General features: G+C 37.0%; 1 protein-coding gene across 5 annotated transcripts in view; it reads right to left on the bottom strand.

The window, feature by feature from the left end:
• The window catches only part of Atpalpha (sodium/potassium-transporting ATPase subunit alpha), a 70,436-nt gene that overhangs the window by 34,007 nt on the left and 18,478 nt on the right, over positions 1–17,951 (bottom strand). Inside the window, exon 1 of one of the 5 annotated variants that reach the window (XM_083085636.1) lies at positions 5,163–5,316. The exons of 3 other annotated variants lie outside the window; for them this stretch is intronic. In XM_083085636.1, the coding sequence (XP_082941762.1) occupies positions 5,163–5,174 (12 nt within the window). In that variant the 5' untranslated portion in view covers positions 5,175–5,316. Of the gene's footprint in view, positions 1–5,162; positions 5,317–17,951 lie in introns of those variants that run through there. One more of the 5 variants, XM_083085634.1, reaches the window with a different exon arrangement.

Below are 17,951 nucleotides of genomic sequence, written 5' to 3'. Positions count from 1 at the left end.
ACAATTCATTTGAGAATAAAAATTGTTACAATTTATAAATAAAACAAAGCGCAATTTTAATTTAAGTCACTTCTGCGAATTGCAAATAAATCGTTTTGTGTGAATCCACGTGTTGATGTTTTATAATGCAATTACACTAAACATGTAATAAAACCTTTGAAACATCATTTCATTATGCGATCAAACACAAAATATTATTAGTCGAAAAAACATGTAATAAAACCTTTGAAAAGCATCATTTCATTATGCGATCAAACACAAAATATTATTAGTCGAAAAAAATAATTTAAATTAAAACACAGCATGCCAATGCAGTGACATGACATTTAAATCATTAAAAAGATATAAAGACGGATGGACAGAATTGGAAGTTGAATCGAATAAAAGCAATAAACTCCGCGTGAAGGACAGTACGTATTGATTAGATAAAAATATCTCCTTAACGATCAGAATTAGCGGAGTAAACTGGAAAAGAAGTAACTTTCGCTGCCCCTAGAGATCCAAGATATCTAAATTCCATTCGTTTCGTTTACTTTCACACGTTAAAACGAGGTTTTTCTTTAAATTGCACTTGTCTTGCAACCTAAAATTTGCTGTTTTCCTTAAAGAAACAATTCGATCAGACACACATAAAATCTCTCGCACCAAAATAACATTGTATTTATCTGGAAATAAATGTAATGAAATAGAGAGCCGAGCGAAAGCGAGGGAAAATACATGATACCGTCCAATTTAGTATCGAGCGTTTTATTTAGAGATTGGACTTGCGCTCTGAACTGACAGCCCTTAAATATACCATGGATATCGATCCAAGCTGAAAGCTGGCGTGCTATTCCCAAGATTTTACTCGGAAATAGCGACGATTCGTCGCCGATATTGCTGAATTGAGGCAAATTGAGACAAATTATAAAACGCGAGTGTGGAGTGAAAGTTAAATATCGTTGACTCGACGTCGTCGAGGACGAGAACATTTCTCCACGTGTCACAAGATCCTATCATCGGAGCCCAGCTGATATCGATGATTCACTCGCTGATGGAACGAGTCGCAGTGAAATGTACTATGAAAGATCGAATGGCGATTTTACGATCGGCGATCGGCGAAGGTGAGTAACAAGGCCGAGCTTCTCGCGAGAGAGAGAGAGAGAGAGAGAGAGAGAGGGAGAGAGAGCGCCTCGCAGTCGCCTCGATCGATTCTCTCTTCGACGAAATGGGTGGCACCGGTAAATTGGGTGGCGGAGGAAAAAGTTCGACCGGCACGTGATCGCACCGGTGGAAATGTCAGGTGAACTGCAGGCGAGCGGGTGAAGGGAAGGGGGGGGAGGAGGAGGAAGGTGGTTTTGCATTAATGCAGTCGCGCATTAATTTTGACTTTGCTTTAAATTCGCGCGCATGCCACAGATTACTCGGTTGGTCGAAATAAATAACGTGCTGCGGAATAAAAGGGAAATCTTGACTGCCGTTAAAGTCTAATGAGGGCTTGCGAAAGCTCAAACGAAAAAATAAAAACGACAACTTAAAACTCGAGCATTCTCGAAAGTTTTTTCATTATTTAATAACAAATATTAACTTTTAATATTCATTCTTTAAATTAATATATATTAACTCTTTAATTTTTGAACCGAATAATCAATATTTTTCTATATTTTTCTGTTCAATCAAATTACAAGCTGTATCCATCTGTTTTTTATAACGTTTTCTTTCATGAAAAATTAATGACCAAGACATTGTTTTACACCATGAATAATATTCAGAGGCATGCATCGTAATATCGTGTAGATTCGCAAAATATTCATCGAATTACTATCAATAGTAAGCTTGGAAAGAATTTTTAAGAGCCGGAATGTGTCGACGTTTATATATTGTACTTGTTACCGTAATAGATAACGCGTAATAGATAACGTCAAGTGAAAAAGTAGGTGATTAAGACATTGCGGAAGAACGATAAGAGATGCTCTTATTATTGCCAAGGTTAAAATACGGGAACGTATTCGTACAAATCAAATATGCGTGATGCAGCAATTTAATTCAGGTTAGCATGCGGTTATGTCAATAGGAATAATGAATTGTGCATCGAATTAATACGATATCTGGCATAAATTTATCACAACAAGCTGTCAGAATTCAGAATTTGCATTTACAATGTGGAAGATGCCAAATAAAACTATAAAAGAAAAATAAATAATAAAATGATTAATTCTTTCGCAGAATAAAACTTCTATCGATCTTTCTATCTTCATAGAACACTTCAAGCATAAACTTTAGGAATTTATATATCAAAGATTTTTAATTTGTTACATATGAAATAAATTTAGCCCTCATGTAAGGCATAAAAAGTGTGGAAAAAGATCAAGGTTTCAATCATTTAATCGAGTAAATTTAACGAAACGCGAAAATATGGAATCCCAATTGACCAACTCGAGTAATCTAATCTGAAAGATCGATGCCGATCGAATGTTTGATGTTAAACACTGGCGATTTAATGTCAAGACAACGCAAGATACATCATTCGCATGACAGCAACAGGGACGACGATGAAGACGATGAATGATGGGTAATCGAGTGGTGCAAGTTATCGATGATATTTCGATGAATGGAAAACAAGGATCTCTTAAAAGACTCAATCTCTTCAATTGAGCGCAAGTAATCGCAAACTTGCGCATAGTTATATCTCAAAGACATTTAAAGAAGAAGAAGAAGAGTTACATTTATTTAGTACTCTGACATTCTCTGATATTCTCCTGAGAATATTGAGATTAACACGTGAGATTAAGCAAAGTTATTAGCAACACTCAGCAACCCTTTCGATACCATCAACACGCAAAAGTTTCTTGAGAAATGTTTGAAAGATTTGAGTGAGATTAATGCTCCTCGTTCTTTCCAATTGCATGAAAATCAAAATCAAACACTTTCCACTCATCTCGCAAGCAATCTAGATATAAATACGCTAAAACACGTAATGGAATAATTAATAGACACTCGGTAAGAAATGTTGCTAATGAAGGACAATACGAGAAAAATATGATGGAAATGATGAAGTTTCTGATTGAGGGCGTGTCACTTGTGTGGCCCTTCATATACTCATTTCGATTATTCATAGAATTGAAGATGACGAGTCAAGAGGAGAATCCGAAAGCAATTGAATTAAAACTGATGCGAGTATAATTTATATCTCGAGATTTTTAACCCTCGAGCGAAAGGCTAACCAACGAACCAAAAAAGCTCAAATGCCCAACTTTATGAATCACATAATAACGAAAGGCAATCACAAGTTTGTTTCTAAAGACGATTACATTATATGATAATGATATATCGTTAAAACACATACATCGAATACTTGTACACTTATACACACGTATCAAGTAATTAGTAACATCAGGAAACTGGACTATTAGTATAATTAAATTTTCGATAACTCGATAACAAATGCATCTTGTAATTGTTGCAAAATATTTATCAAACACAAGCTTATAAAATGATGGACGTTGTTAAATCGTTTAATTTTCACATAATGAAAATTTTCATCTAGCTTTTTCTAAGGAGCTTATGCGCGATATACGGGTTCGCAACGATTGAACTTTAGCGCGACTCTAAAAATAACGGTCGTCGTCGATCCATCCTTTCGCTACTTCCACGACGACGACAACGATCATGATGATGCACGTAATTGATCGATTCGAAAAGCTGACCGAGAAGAAGGCGAACGATGCGACTCATTCCGAAATCACGTCGCCACCGATTATCACCAGGAGCAATCGAGTACCTGGGACTCATCGACGATAAGACACGAAGATTGGGACTTTCCATGGACAACCTTGCGACCGAGCTTGCGTGTCCACGAAGCAATCTGCGCAGAAGCGCCCCGAGAAAATCACTAAGCGCTACATTTGCATCGGATGGAACGGATCAAAATTGGAGCGAAATTTTCCTCGAGCTTGCGGATCGCGAACGATTCTATCCTGCTAATGGCCGACGAGACCTTCGCGATCGGTCTCTAATTAATACGTGCCGAGAGAGCTGCCGAAAGAGGCGTTCCATAATGGAGCCAAGAATGTTCGGGAAATTTTCCGCGTCGAAGAATGGGCACTTCCAGAGAACATCCATCGAGAATGTCTTCGCGATTAGGGTTTCCAATTCCTTGACAAAATCATACATGTCACTCGCTTAATCAGATGGGAGCTTGAGGGTGACATCGATGCTGATCGCACGTTGACATTTAGATAAGGGGCCAAGTGTCGCGCCATTCTGTCAAGGAAAGCGAAGCCACTAAGTTCTAAAAATGGGACAGAGGGAAAAGTCTGCATGATACAAGCGTAAAGTACAGGCATTGAGAAACTTTACCATGTTCCACGGTGTCGCACGAGTCAACGAACGAAAGGGAGGAGAGACACGGAGAGAGGAGCCGTGCGCAAGAAGGAGAGGTCGAGGAAGTTTTTTGAGACCAACGAGGAAGTTTCTCGCTTTCCTGATAACGGCACTGGCAGAACTGATCACCGGGAAGTGCAACGGAAACCTAGGGGGGAGAAGGGAAAGAAAGAGGGCGACACGAGCGAGGAGAATGAGAACAAGAAAGAGAGAGAGAGATAGAGACAGCAGAGCTTTCCAAAGCACCCTTCCTTATCTTCTTCTTCTCTCTCTTTCTCTCCCACCCTTATCCTTCCCTGGATCGAAGCGACTATTCGACAGCCCACTCTTTTCCGATTCTTCCTCTCTCGTTCGAGCCTACACAGTCTTATCTCGCCCATTTGTTCTATTTCCCAAAATTAACTCACAGAAATATAGCTACAAGACGGAAGCTCCACTGATTTTGAGAGAGACAAGTGCATTATTGAATATCACTATCCGCGAATCTGTCCCAACCTGATCTGTCATTCGGATCAGCTGCGCCTAACTGCCAGATACACCCTCTTTCCTAGTTTCTCTCCGTAAGCTTCATAATGCCAACTCTGACGAAAGCTTTCCGCACAGCCTCGACAGACCGCGCAAGCTTACACCTCTCTGAAACGCTCATGCAATCGCGATATTTTTTCCTTTCTCTCTCTCTCACTCTCTCCCTCCCTCCCTCTCTCTCTCTTTCTCTCTCTCTCTCTCTCTCTCGCGCACATGAAACACACGCACACACACATTTCCTCTCTTTTTCTCGACAGAGATCTCTAAGCACAAACCTTGTCACCCATGGCTGCGGCGAGCGATGTTCGGTGAAAGATAGAGGATTAGCGGCGCGGCTTCGGGTGGACCAGAGACTGACTGGCGTTTCGTGTCGTCGAGGACCGCCGGCATCATCGACCCGTGTTCCCCACCGTCGCGATACCCCCCACCGAGCGACACTCCCCCACTCCTGCGCCCCTGCGCACCCCCACCTCTCTGTTACCAACAGTGTTCATCCCGCGCGTCATGACCCATCTTATTTCTCTCTCTCTCTCTTTCTCTTTTCTTGCTCTTTCTCTCTCGTCTCTCGCCCCGCAAGAATCTATGCGCGCGTCTAGGGAAAATTCCCCTCTTCCTCCTTAAAACCCGTGCATAAAATTAAGCCCCACGTTTGAGAAGGCAGGATTGAAAGAACCTGATGGAAATTCCTTTGGTTTACAATTCCTTTATGTATATATCAAGCAGCTTTGTGTTAACCCCCAAATGTCAACACACCGACGTAAACATAGAACTTTTTTTGAGTATTTATGTCAAACATGTGAAACAATACAATTACAATAGTTTTATCCTTGCTAAAGAAAAAGATGCGTTTTCCTCATCCGATAATCGATGAATTCCACCGAATGGACCGAGCATGAGGGGGGGAAAAAAGAGAAAAAAATTCGCTCTTTGATTTAGATCGATCGGGAATAGGCTCGACGAACAACCCGCAGCCTACCAGGAGAAAATTACAGATATCTATCCCAATTAACAAGTTACCTAGGACCCCAGAGAGCGCGCGCCGCCACCCAACGAGGGGCTTGCCAGCCCCGCGACTCGCTGGCGGGCACCCCCTCGGTCCCTTTCTTGTCTCGCCCCCTCGTGCCCCTCTATGCGGTCGTAACAACACCCGTTCGCTGGCGAACACGGTTGCGCGCGCAATCGCTCGTTCGCCAGCAGCTCTCTCTCTCTCTCTCTCTTCGTCGCGACACAAACGTCGGTCCGCGCCCCCGAAACGGCAAAGCGCAAGCTCTTCGCGGCCAGCGATTCTCATTCGGGTGGCCGCAACGATACGTTTGAGGGGAGGGGGTTCCGAATGTCCGATAAAATTTAGGCCAAAAATTACCCAGTCGAGATTACGCGTGGATTATAGCGGAAGAAAGCTGATTACGGTGCTTGTAATAATATACGAGTAACATGGAGGGGGATAATTGCGCTTTTTAGCGAAAGATTTATTTGACGATGTCGTAAAATGCTAATTTTTCGGAATGAGAGATGAAGCGATAGATTTGGTCGAGATTATTGTCGGAGTGATAAGACGACGAGAGAGAAGGTGTACGAAGCGTAGCAAGAGTGAAGAGTGGCTCCCTAGGGAAATTTTGCCGAGAAGAACGAGGCCTTGGTGGCGAATTAGCTACGTTAAGTAAGAAGACAAGGGGAGGCGATTTGTGTCGGAAACTGACTGAACGTTTCGCTTATTGTTAGATTAATGACGGTCGCAATTTATCGTAAGCAAGATGAAAATGATGAATCCGGATGAAGAACCTATTCATTTAACGTTTCTTTGATAATAAACGATAAAACTCACTTAGACGCCCCAATAAAACGTCCATTATTATTGAAAAGCGTTAAAGTGTTATTTACTATTCGCTTTTAGAAATAAATTAGACATAAATTCGTTTTGCAACATTTGAATCCAAATAATCCGCTTTGCGAAAGCTTTTCCGAGAGATTTTTATAACGTTTGATTCATTCCATTTTTTTATTAAATGTTTCAATTTTCGGAATTAAAGGATTAATTTTAGAAAAATATACAAAAATATTGCAAGCATAACACGTTGCTTACAGAAACATTAAAATTCGAGCAAAGCAGTAATTTTTTTCTCTCTATTCAAAAGTTGCATATTTAAGCAATTTTCATAATACAATAAAAAGTTAATTCGAAACTTTATACATATATACCTTTAATGCCGCCGAGAGAAAGGATTAAGTCAAGGTTATTTCTTTAATTAATATAAATGCGAGCGAGATTCTCCCTTTAATGGAGCAAAACGCCAGAGGTGTCCTACTTGAATACACCGCGATGATGCAAAGATTACTTCTGTTTTCGTAATAATAACAGCAATGAAAATTAATTTTTTAATACCGGAGCACATAATGTTCATATTAGTGTGTGTTGGTGTAAAAAAGTTATCCACTATAATACACATCAAAAATCATAATGCGTTTAAAAGATCATGCCATTTATTTTAACATACTTTTATACAAAATATCGACGCATTTCCTAATAATTTCTACACCATAACACCATCTAAATCTTATGAGAATTTCACGTAAAATGTCACGAACATCCCTCGTACTAGTGCCTCAAGATTGCAAGTTTGAAAGCTCTATCTGTATAAGTGCTACAGACAGAGCAGTGTCTAAGACGGTAAAGTTTCAAGTGCGTCGTCAACAAGAAGACAATCGCCAAATACGGATAGAGTTAAGCTGATATTATACAGACAAAATATAAGCAATAAAAGATTCAGTGGAAAAAAGTCATCAATTAATCATTTAATTATCGCTTACGTTTCTCACGTGTATCATGGCTAGTGATGAGCATTTAATTATATCTCTTGCCAATGTCCAATCAATTAAATTATTGTCCGAAACATTTCAGGTATTACTCAAAGTTGCACAATTAAAGATCTCGAGTGATCCACAGATCCTTTCAATATCTCATGTATATAAAAATTTAGATTCTATAAGTCTAAATAAAATTTAATATTTATATATTGCTTCTATTTTTTTATTTATATAATATCCCACTACAAATTTTTTACTATCCCTCTCTAAAGTTTATTAAAACAAGACAAGGCTTTTCAAGACACTCAGGACCATCAGGACTAAAAATTTCAAGTCTTTCGAGATTGTTTAAATTCTCAGGATGCATTGCTATTAATTTGAAGTATCATCTCCATCGTTCACGTGGCTCTTTTGAGCCTCGTATTGAGAGCCACTGTGGATCCTCGCGATCTGTGCTACTGGGCTACGCGTTCGCGTCACACGGGGCGTTTTGCCCGACCGACCGACTCCCATCTTTCTTTTCTTTCCCGCTCGTTTTCGTCCGTCTCGTCCGTTTTCGTGCCGTCGCCTCCCTCGTTGTTCTCTCCGGAGTTGCTTCTCGCGTTACATTATGGCCAAGTTTCAAGAGGGTGGTATTTCCGCCCTTATTCAGGACACCGAGTTTCCGCGTCTTCCATTTTTCTCTCGCGCCCCGAGCCCCGAGGCGAAAAAAAGAAATCCCCTCGAAAGTTTACGATTACGTACAAGTGCATCGCGCCTCGTACAGGGGATGGATTTATCCGAGTCCGTTTCTTTTGCACAAAAGTTTTTTTCACAGAATCAATTCTCCAACAAAAACGTCGAGAAATTAATTGTCCTTTGTCAATATTTTTTGTAGGTACAGTCGAATAATAAGAAACCTTTTACGATATACCTTTTACCTTATACAATATAGTATATTTAACATTAAAGATTAAAAAATTGAAAAATAACAAAAATGACAATTTCCTCAAATATTGATTTTCTAAGAATTGATTTTTATATCTTATTTAAAAAATTGAGCCACTTATCGTTGAATTATAGGAGAAATTAATAGTCATTTGTCGATATTTTTTCTAGTTACAGTCGAATAATGAAAAACTTTTTACGATATGCAATAGTATATTTAATATTAAAGATTAAAAAATTGAAAAATAACAAAAACGACAATCTCCTCAAATATTGATTTTCTAAAAATTGATTTTTATCCTTATTTAAAAAAATTGAGCCACTTATCGTTGAATTATAGGAGAAATTAATAGTCGTTTGTCAATATTTTTTCTAGTTACAGTCGAATAATGAAAAACTTTTTACGATATACAATAGTATATTTAACATTAAAGATTAAAAAATTGAAAAATAACAAAAATGACAATTTTCTCAAAGTATGAATTAATTTTTATACCTTATTTAAAAAATTGAGCCACATATCGTTGAATTATAGGAGAAATTAGTAGTCGTTTGTCGATATTTTTTCTAGTTACAGTCGAAAAATGAAAAACTTTTTACGATATACAATAGTATATTTAATATTAAAGATTAAAAAATTGAAAAATAACAAAAATGACAATTTTCTCAAAGTATGAATTGAATTTTATACCTCATTTAAAAAATTGAGCCACTTATCGTTGAATTATAGGAGAAATTTCACATCAATTCGCTTAAAGGAAATTAATAAAATATTTACAAAAAAATGGCAATGTAATTTATCGACTTTCTGTCAATTCCGATATGCACATTCGTTTAAGTAAGATTAATTATTTTCGTTATTTGACGATAGTTTTTAATAAAATAACGTGTAACACAAATGCGACCTTCGAGGGTCTGAGAGAAACGAAGGTTCTCTCAATATTTGTGGAGGTATTACATTCATCATTCATGGTGTTTCGATTTTTCATCACATTGCGTAAATGGCGTTAATATTTATGCACTTGTTATCGCTCTTGATTTCCTGGAGAGAAGATAAACGATAATTAGCAGCGATTATTTGTTAAGCAATAAACGAGTCGCTTCCAGACGTCGCATCTTTGCCATGAATCATCTCATTACTCGAATTACTGGATAATTACCTCCGTCATCGCCGTCGGCCATGGATCTCTCACGACACAGAATTTCACGAGCCTAAGAGCTCGAAGAAGACATTAATATGCGGAATGTTAACGAGAAAAATCGCGAGAAGAGAAGCGCGGATTCCTCGAAAAATCGAGGGGCGTTAAAATTTTCTACCGACGAATATATCCATCGTCAAGTTTTCCTCGCGTTCCAAGTAAGGATCGTTAAAAGGCGCGAATTACAATGCACATAAATATCGTTATTACGGCGTCCTCGAAAGTACCCGACAAGTTGCCGAGAAATATCGATCAATTATATATTTATAGAAGGAGGCGCCGGAGCTTCCTCTCATATTTCCTAGTTTCCAGGATCCTTAAAACGAGCACATTCCATGTGTTCGTGCTCGAGATTTTTTTTTCCATCCTGATCTCGTCGTCAGCATCGAAGGCGAAGAGAGCCGACCACGTAGGTCACGAGCCGTAAATAAAAAATGAAATGGAGAGGAATAAAATCACGACCGACCTAGAAGAGGAGAAAAGGGAGGGAAAAAAGCCGCTATAAGCGCGCGTCGAAAGGAAGGAAAGCTCGGCCGGTGGAAAGAACGGGCGGAAAATGTGCGGAGGAGGTGAGACAAAAAATTGCCGCGTGACATTATGAAGGCGTTCGATTGTCAATAATCCGATAGCAGGCTCTCCGAGTCAAAGGGCTAACGTTCGCCTCGTCCGCGTCATCTGACACGAGATTATTCGTACACACGAGTATTCACGCGCGCGCGAATGTCAAACGTGCAATGATGACGATATGAGAACCATATGTACACATGTAACAATAGTAACACGATAAGATTAATGAAACTAAGATATCAAGAGAGATAGAAGAGGGGGGAGAGATTGAAGTACAAATATTTATATCGCTTTTTATGAGGCTGACAGATTAAAGATAAAAGTATCTCTTGATAGACATGACATTCTTTTTCTATCGCGAAATGATAGCTCCTTATCTTCGTTGACAAATATTGGAATGACAATTCTTTCCAAGAAACCTGCTATTTTGATGTTCCAAAGCAATTAATTATATTCATATCGGGACATATGTCATTTTTATTTTCGTACCTTTTGTGCTCAAGAGTCCGCTATACACATGCAAATTTTTGTCATAAAATTCTATACATATTCGCAAATCAAAATCCAATCTATGTGACTCTGGTCGCGAAAGGGACGTGGTTTTTTTTTTTTACTCGAATTAATAACATATCGAGAATATTTGACAAGAGCACAGAGGATACAATAACTGCGATATTTATTCACGTCGTTTGTCAACCGAGGAAATGTACAATCGACAATACACCGTTGTGTCGTTCCTACAACGAAAAAAATCAATCCGGTCGAGAAAATACTCGTGGTAATGATTGCGCAGAGTCTAAAAGTTGCGAGGTTTCTCGCGCAAGCAGATTTTTCGGGGCTTTAAGACACGAATATTTATAAATAGGCGAAAGAGGTGCTCGTGACGTGTCGAAAACGAGGGCTACTACGTCAATGACATTTCGTCGACGGTGTCGATGATGTGTCTGGTCGCGTCTGCATCTCCTGTTTCTCTTTTCTCCTGTCTTCCACGATCGTCAGACTCTATTTCAGACAGTGGTATAAAATAATATTAGTTAACTGAAGATAAACGACATGAATTATAACGTTGAGGTATATTATTACGAGATTGACATTTTATGCCAATTTGATGAAAACGAGTCCTGGACCTTGATTTAAATTGTTACTCTCATCGTTAAGAAAGTTCTAAAGTTGTAAGAAGCTTAGAACATACTCAGTTCAATATCGCAAGTTTTATAAAACAATGTTCAATTACGTGAGGCATGTAAGATACAATAAACAAAAATCAATATTAAAAAAAAATAAGAGAAAAGAAGAATTGAATTATATCATCTCTACAATATTTCATTGATCCCGTTCTATCGTTTACTGACATCAGTCAACATTTTTCTCTGTTTCAAGTTGTCGCAAAATAAATGACGTCTCTGATAACGACAAGTCGATTGAAACTGAAAAGAACGACGATATTTATGTTCCAATTCCGATAAGACGAATCTCCACCATCGGATAACACACAGATTGTCCGGATACGGCATGTATTACCACGTGATAGTTGGAAAATCCTGTTGGCGCTATATCAATTAGATTTATCTCACTCTAAATCATTCGCGAAATGAGGGGAGAAAAACGATTTAGCGGCGTAATTGAATTTCGTTGTCCTGTTAATTATTCGCCAATTACTAATCATTTTGTTTACGACGATTTACGGACATGACAAGTGCACTTGGAGGAAATTAATTGCGGAAAATTCATTTCTTCGAAACAATGAATGAGGAAAGACAGCTGTTTCGCAGAAAAGAATTTTATTTAAATTAAAAAGAGGAAAGAAAATTTCGTTACTCTTAGAAATTTAAAAAAGGTAAGAAAGAAGGGATTTAAAAAGTTTATTATTATTATGGATAGAATCTCGTAGCGTAACGCGACGTGCATAAATTACTGTCAGCGGCAATTTGCGAAGTTGCGCGGAATTTTTGGCCAGGGATAGCCACGCGCTCGTTCTCGTCGACGGATGTGTGCGATGAGGAAATCGCTCGTGCACCGCGCACTCGGCGACGCCGATCAGCCAGGTTTATCTCGTTTTCTCATTTATCCTCCTTCAAGCCGACTTCCAAGGAGACTCTCGGTCCAGGCAGCGACCGTGTTCGTCGTCGGGCGATTCGCGATGACGCGAGTTACGCAATTGTCGCGACTGGCCTTGCGCCAATCTCGCGTATCACGCACTCCAAGTACTCATCGCCTCTCCTTCTCTCTCCTCTTCTCTCGCGAGGAGACGAGATGGGGGAGGAGGAGGAGGAGAGGAGCGCGAAACGCCGAGTTGCGAAACGCGCGAACGTAAAAGAGAGAGAGAGAGAACGACGTGTCTCACGCACACACGCACATGGCGTCTCACACGGATCGTTCGGTATACGTTCGCGACGGTACACGTTTCGATAACCGACCCGTCGCAGCATCGCCTGCCAGTTTGCAGCTTTTAATTCAATTTCCTCCGCGCACACGTCATCTCGGACGCAGAGACAACTCCACAGATGTTTGACGTACGAGACCGCACGTGTCATACAAGCGAAGACAGATTTTTGCGAAGAGTAAATAATGCGTGTTTCGAGGAGGTATTTTCCATCCTTACTCCTAGAAAATAAAAATATATAAAATCCAAGATTAAAGAAAGAGAGAAATTATTTGTACTTTAAATTGATAAATATTTTTAAAAGTTTTTCCTTTCGAGAAATCTCTTTCTATTTTACCTATAAATATCTACATTTGCCATTCCTTCGATGTCTTTTTTTTTCGCTCCGAACCGAAGGTTTTGTCTAGGTCATAAAGGCCCAAGTACAGTTGCACCGATTGTATCGCTCAATCACGTCAGCCAACGGGCAGCGCAGTCCCATTTGACCATTGATTCGCAAATGAATGCACTTGGTGACCGGCTATAGAGGCTAGTAAACATTAATCTCGCGAAATACGCAAATGTCCGAGTTTTCGAAAATTCTCTTTAGTCCTTGGAAATGTATCTCAAGTGACAATCATAACGAAATAAAATTGCAGATTTATCGCACCTATATAAATATGCCAAGTGTACAAATCTAATGAAATATTCGATAAATTAAAAAAAAGGAATGAAACTCGACAGATTCGAATAAAAAAAAAAATAAAAAAATCACAGCGCTCTAAATTTCAACCTCTAACATCTGCGTTCGAGAGGTTCCGCGATTCTCTGATTCTAGAACATGTACGTCAAAGAACCGTCAATATCTATCACGAGTCGTTCGACGTTGAACATGCACGATGTCGTCGTCATCATCATCGTCATCACTCGTTATGCAACTCGTTATCAGACTATCCTAGCGTCGAGCGAGTCGGACTAAATCACCGCGATTACGGCCAAGTGTTTTTTTTTTCTTTTTTAACCACGCTGCATTTCGAAAATAACGAGCGTTATGGTTTGCGAAACGCAGAGAAGGACGGCGCATGATGGTGATACGTTCGCGAAAATAGATCCGTCGCCCACGACGTCATATTGTAATGGCCGTTGAATGGGATCGAGGGATGAATCGGATTTCTAAATTCCTCTCTTTTGTTGTCGTTTGCGTTATTCATAGTCATTTTATCCGGATATATCGCGTTACCGATAACCCCGATACATGTGTGTGGATCGCGAAAAGATTTTTCTACAAGTTCGCTCCGAAAAGTTCGAAACAAGCGATTGATATTTATTTTATGCGCTCGCTTATTATATTTTTAATTAAAAATGTCTAATTAAATTTATTTCATTATATTTCATTATATATTTTTAATTATTAAATATTACTTCATTTATTTATTATATTTTTTTAAAGCATCAATATCTGACTTTGCGATTTTCGCGACAAACGCGCTATGTAAATTAATGCGTTCTATGTAAATTAGTATTACAATTCATCAACGTCGCGCGGAAACGAATCTTGTAAGGTTACGCCGCGTGAGTTATAATTATAATTTCCATATAAACGATAAATATGGAAATACACCGAGTTTAATAATCGCATGGAATAAAATCATTACTTACGAGTGTCATAAAAAATGAATTATCCTCGTGATATGGATTTAGTAAAATAAGAATTATATGTTCTATTTTTTCTTTAGAATTCATATATTTACATTTCTTAAGAATTCCCTGAAAATCCATCTGATCTTTCAGATTTTTCTTCTGTTCAAAATTCCGTAAAGAGAATTTTTTAGCATTTTTTTTTAAATGCAACTTTCTACAAAAAAAATCTTGTTATCGCATGCGTTTTCTAATGATTTTTCATTAGTACAAGGGAAATATAACGAGCCACTTAAGTTTCAAGTGCTAGATTTGAAAATATATTGGCGAAAAAACAGAATAGCTTTCATGAGACAAACATCTTTCATCTGCATAACATTAACTTAATTTTTTATCACCAAAAATTACAGTAAAAGATATGAACTATCTATTCTAATTTCGTATTTCATTGAATATAAAAATAAATATATATTTATAATATATTATATTTTAAACATGTGCGAATAATTAAATTGACTTGCCAACTGGTTATAAGAATAAAATTAGCAAAGAGAGAATTTTTAAAAAAATTCCCCGAATCCCAATAAAATTGTACAAGAATTTTCTGATTTTTTCCAGATATAAAAGAATCCCTGAAAATTTTTACAGAGAGTAGACACTATTCTTACTCTTTTGCATTTTATTACATAAATTTGCATTTTACTTTTAATATATATCATCTCGTGGGAATGCTATAAAAAAAAAAGATAGGATAAAGGAAAAGAAAAATAAGAAAGAGAAATGGGGAAGGAGCGTGAGTAGGAGTAGTAATGGAAATAGCTTTAAAAATATAACGGTTGTAAATAATATTGATTGCGGCGTTTATGTAAAGAGGAAAGAGGGATAATGTGTGGATGGATGTGTGTTCTTTTAAGTAAGAAATGTAAACCAAGTCCTTTTCTTGGCGTATAGCTGAAATAAATAAAAATATATATATCATCTCGTGAACTCGATGTAATATAAAATAATCGTACATAAGGAGTCTTTTGCAAAACGCCATGATGAATAATTATATCATATCAAAATACGATAGGCAATCTCTCGAAAGTCGCGGCGAGAGAAGAGTTAATCAGAAGAGCCAAGTCGGCAGAGATAATAAATAAGAACACGCAATGCAAACATCGTGGTTAGTGACGTCATCTGTGGCTCTGACAGTCACATTGTTATTATTATTCTCGTCGAAGAAAGAAAAAAAGACAAATAGATAGGAACTTAATGTGTAACAGTTCCGTCCGTTTTTAAATAGCGCACTTTTTTCCGTACTTTGTAAACAGAATGGAAACGTTCAGATTCTCTCAGGATGAGAGAAAGAGAGTAAACACAAAGAAACGAATAGATCTAATAAAATTGCCAACATCGAAAAGTTCAAACCGTCAAATGGTCATCCCGAAGTGTAACTCTTATAAAAATATCTGCATTCCCCAAGTTTCTTATATCGACAGACGTCAAAGTTGCGAAAATTGCGAACTGTGGATGCGGAAACTGTATCATCTCGAACACGGAAAATACCAGACCTTCTCGTATCGTTTCACCGTTGAGTAAATATTGGTGATGGATTTTTTATTTATTGATTTATCTCAAGCCTTCTTCGCGCAGCAGCGCTTTTGCGATTCTTCGATAGTTACCAAGCGTCTATCTAAACACTTTTTCGATACGTCGAAACAGTATGCTTATTTTTTTTTATTTTTTCTCAATTTGACACGCAAATGTAAAATTTTCCGGCTTCGTTCTTGCGCGAGGCAACCGACCGTCGTCGGATTCTTTCGACTGATCATAGTCGTCACCGGTTAACTCTGGTTCGAATACATCGAGCTGAGGATGTCGTCTATACGTGCCAGATCCGGTTCGAACCGGTAAAACGGCGACTAGCGGTCTCGCGAGATTCAATTCATGCGCCCGACAGTTAATGTCTATTTCATACCGAACCGTCTTATCGATAAAGGAATTCATTCATAAAAACCGAATTTTTAGAGAGATTTTCAGACGGAAATTCATATAGAATTTCGATACAAAATATATACAATTTTTCGTAGACATAATTAATATTATCATAATTTGTTATTATTTGTCGATCAAGATTTCATAATTTCTCTTAGCAATTTTATTGTGTCTAGTATTATAATCTAAACATTTAATTAATGTCTGCTATTTCATACCGAACCGTCTTATCGATAAAGGAATTCATTCATAAAAACCGAATTTTTAGAGAGATTTTCAGACGGAAATTCATATAGAATTTCGATACAAAATATATACAATTTTTCGTAGACATAATTAATATTATAATAATTTGTTATTATTTGTCTATCAAGATTTCATAATTTCTCTTAGCAATTTAATTGTGTCTAGTGTTATAATCTAAACATTTAGTTAATGTCTGCTATTTTATACCGAACCGTCTTATCGATACAGGAATTCATTCATAAAAACCGAATTTTTAGAGAGATTTTCAGACGGAAGTTCATATAGAATTTCGACACAAAATATATAAAATTTTTCGTAGACATAATTAATATTATCATAATTTGTTACTATTTGTCGATCAAGATTTTATAATTTCTCTTAGCAATTTAATTGTGTCTAGTGTTATAATCTAAACATTTAGTTAATGTCTGCTATTTCATACCGAACCGTCTTATCGATAAAGGAATTCATTCATAAAAACCGAATTTTTAGAGAGATTTTCAGACGGAAATTCATATAGAATTTCGATACAAAATATATACAATTTTTCGTAGACATTATAATTTATACTATCATAATTTGTTATTAATTGTCGATTAAGATTTCATAATTTCTCTTAGCAATTTAATTGTGTCTAGGCGTGTTGTAATCTAAACATTTAGTTAAATCATCACACATATATTGTATGCAATTTAAGACTCTCTCTTGCTACACTAATGAAGCAATTTTATTTTTGTAATATTATTTATACTTTTTTTTATTCATATTATTTATTATTTTATTATTATTTATTATTTATTATTATTTATTATTCATATTATTTATTATCAATTCATTCTTCATGTGCATTTCAATATAAATATATATAACTCTTATAAATATTTTTATTGATGCGTTTTCAAAGACAAAATTTCGAAAAATTCTAAAGTATAAAGCATATGACTTTTTAAATAGATTTATATTAATTAGAGGGAGAAAGAGAGAGAGAGAGAATGTGTTAATAAAAAAATATATAATTAATATATAATCATAATAAATATATAGTTAATAATAAATATATATGTGTTAAAAATAATAAATATTAAATTAAATGTTAATTTTAATAACAAGAGAGTAAAAAGACATTTTTTTTCATCATGTGTAATTAAATATTATATTATGACGTGAATATGTGTATGTACGAAGAAAATACGACATTTATAGAGATGTAATTTTACGCAGAAAATTCACAAGACATTTAAATTTGTATGAGAGCGGAATTTAAAGAATCTCGAGAACCCGTCTGACCACCGTGTGCCTTTTTCCACTGTAATCGTCTGCTTCGTTACGCGGGATTACTACTC

The sequence above is a fragment of the Camponotus vicinus genome, unplaced genomic scaffold, assembly GCF_025532165.1.
Source record: "Camponotus vicinus isolate PSW18456_S1 unplaced genomic scaffold, iyCamVici1.0 SCAF_12, whole genome shotgun sequence".
NCBI lineage: Eukaryota > Metazoa > Arthropoda > Insecta > Hymenoptera > Formicidae > Camponotus > Camponotus vicinus.
This window is presented reverse-complemented; position numbering and strand designations above follow the sequence as displayed.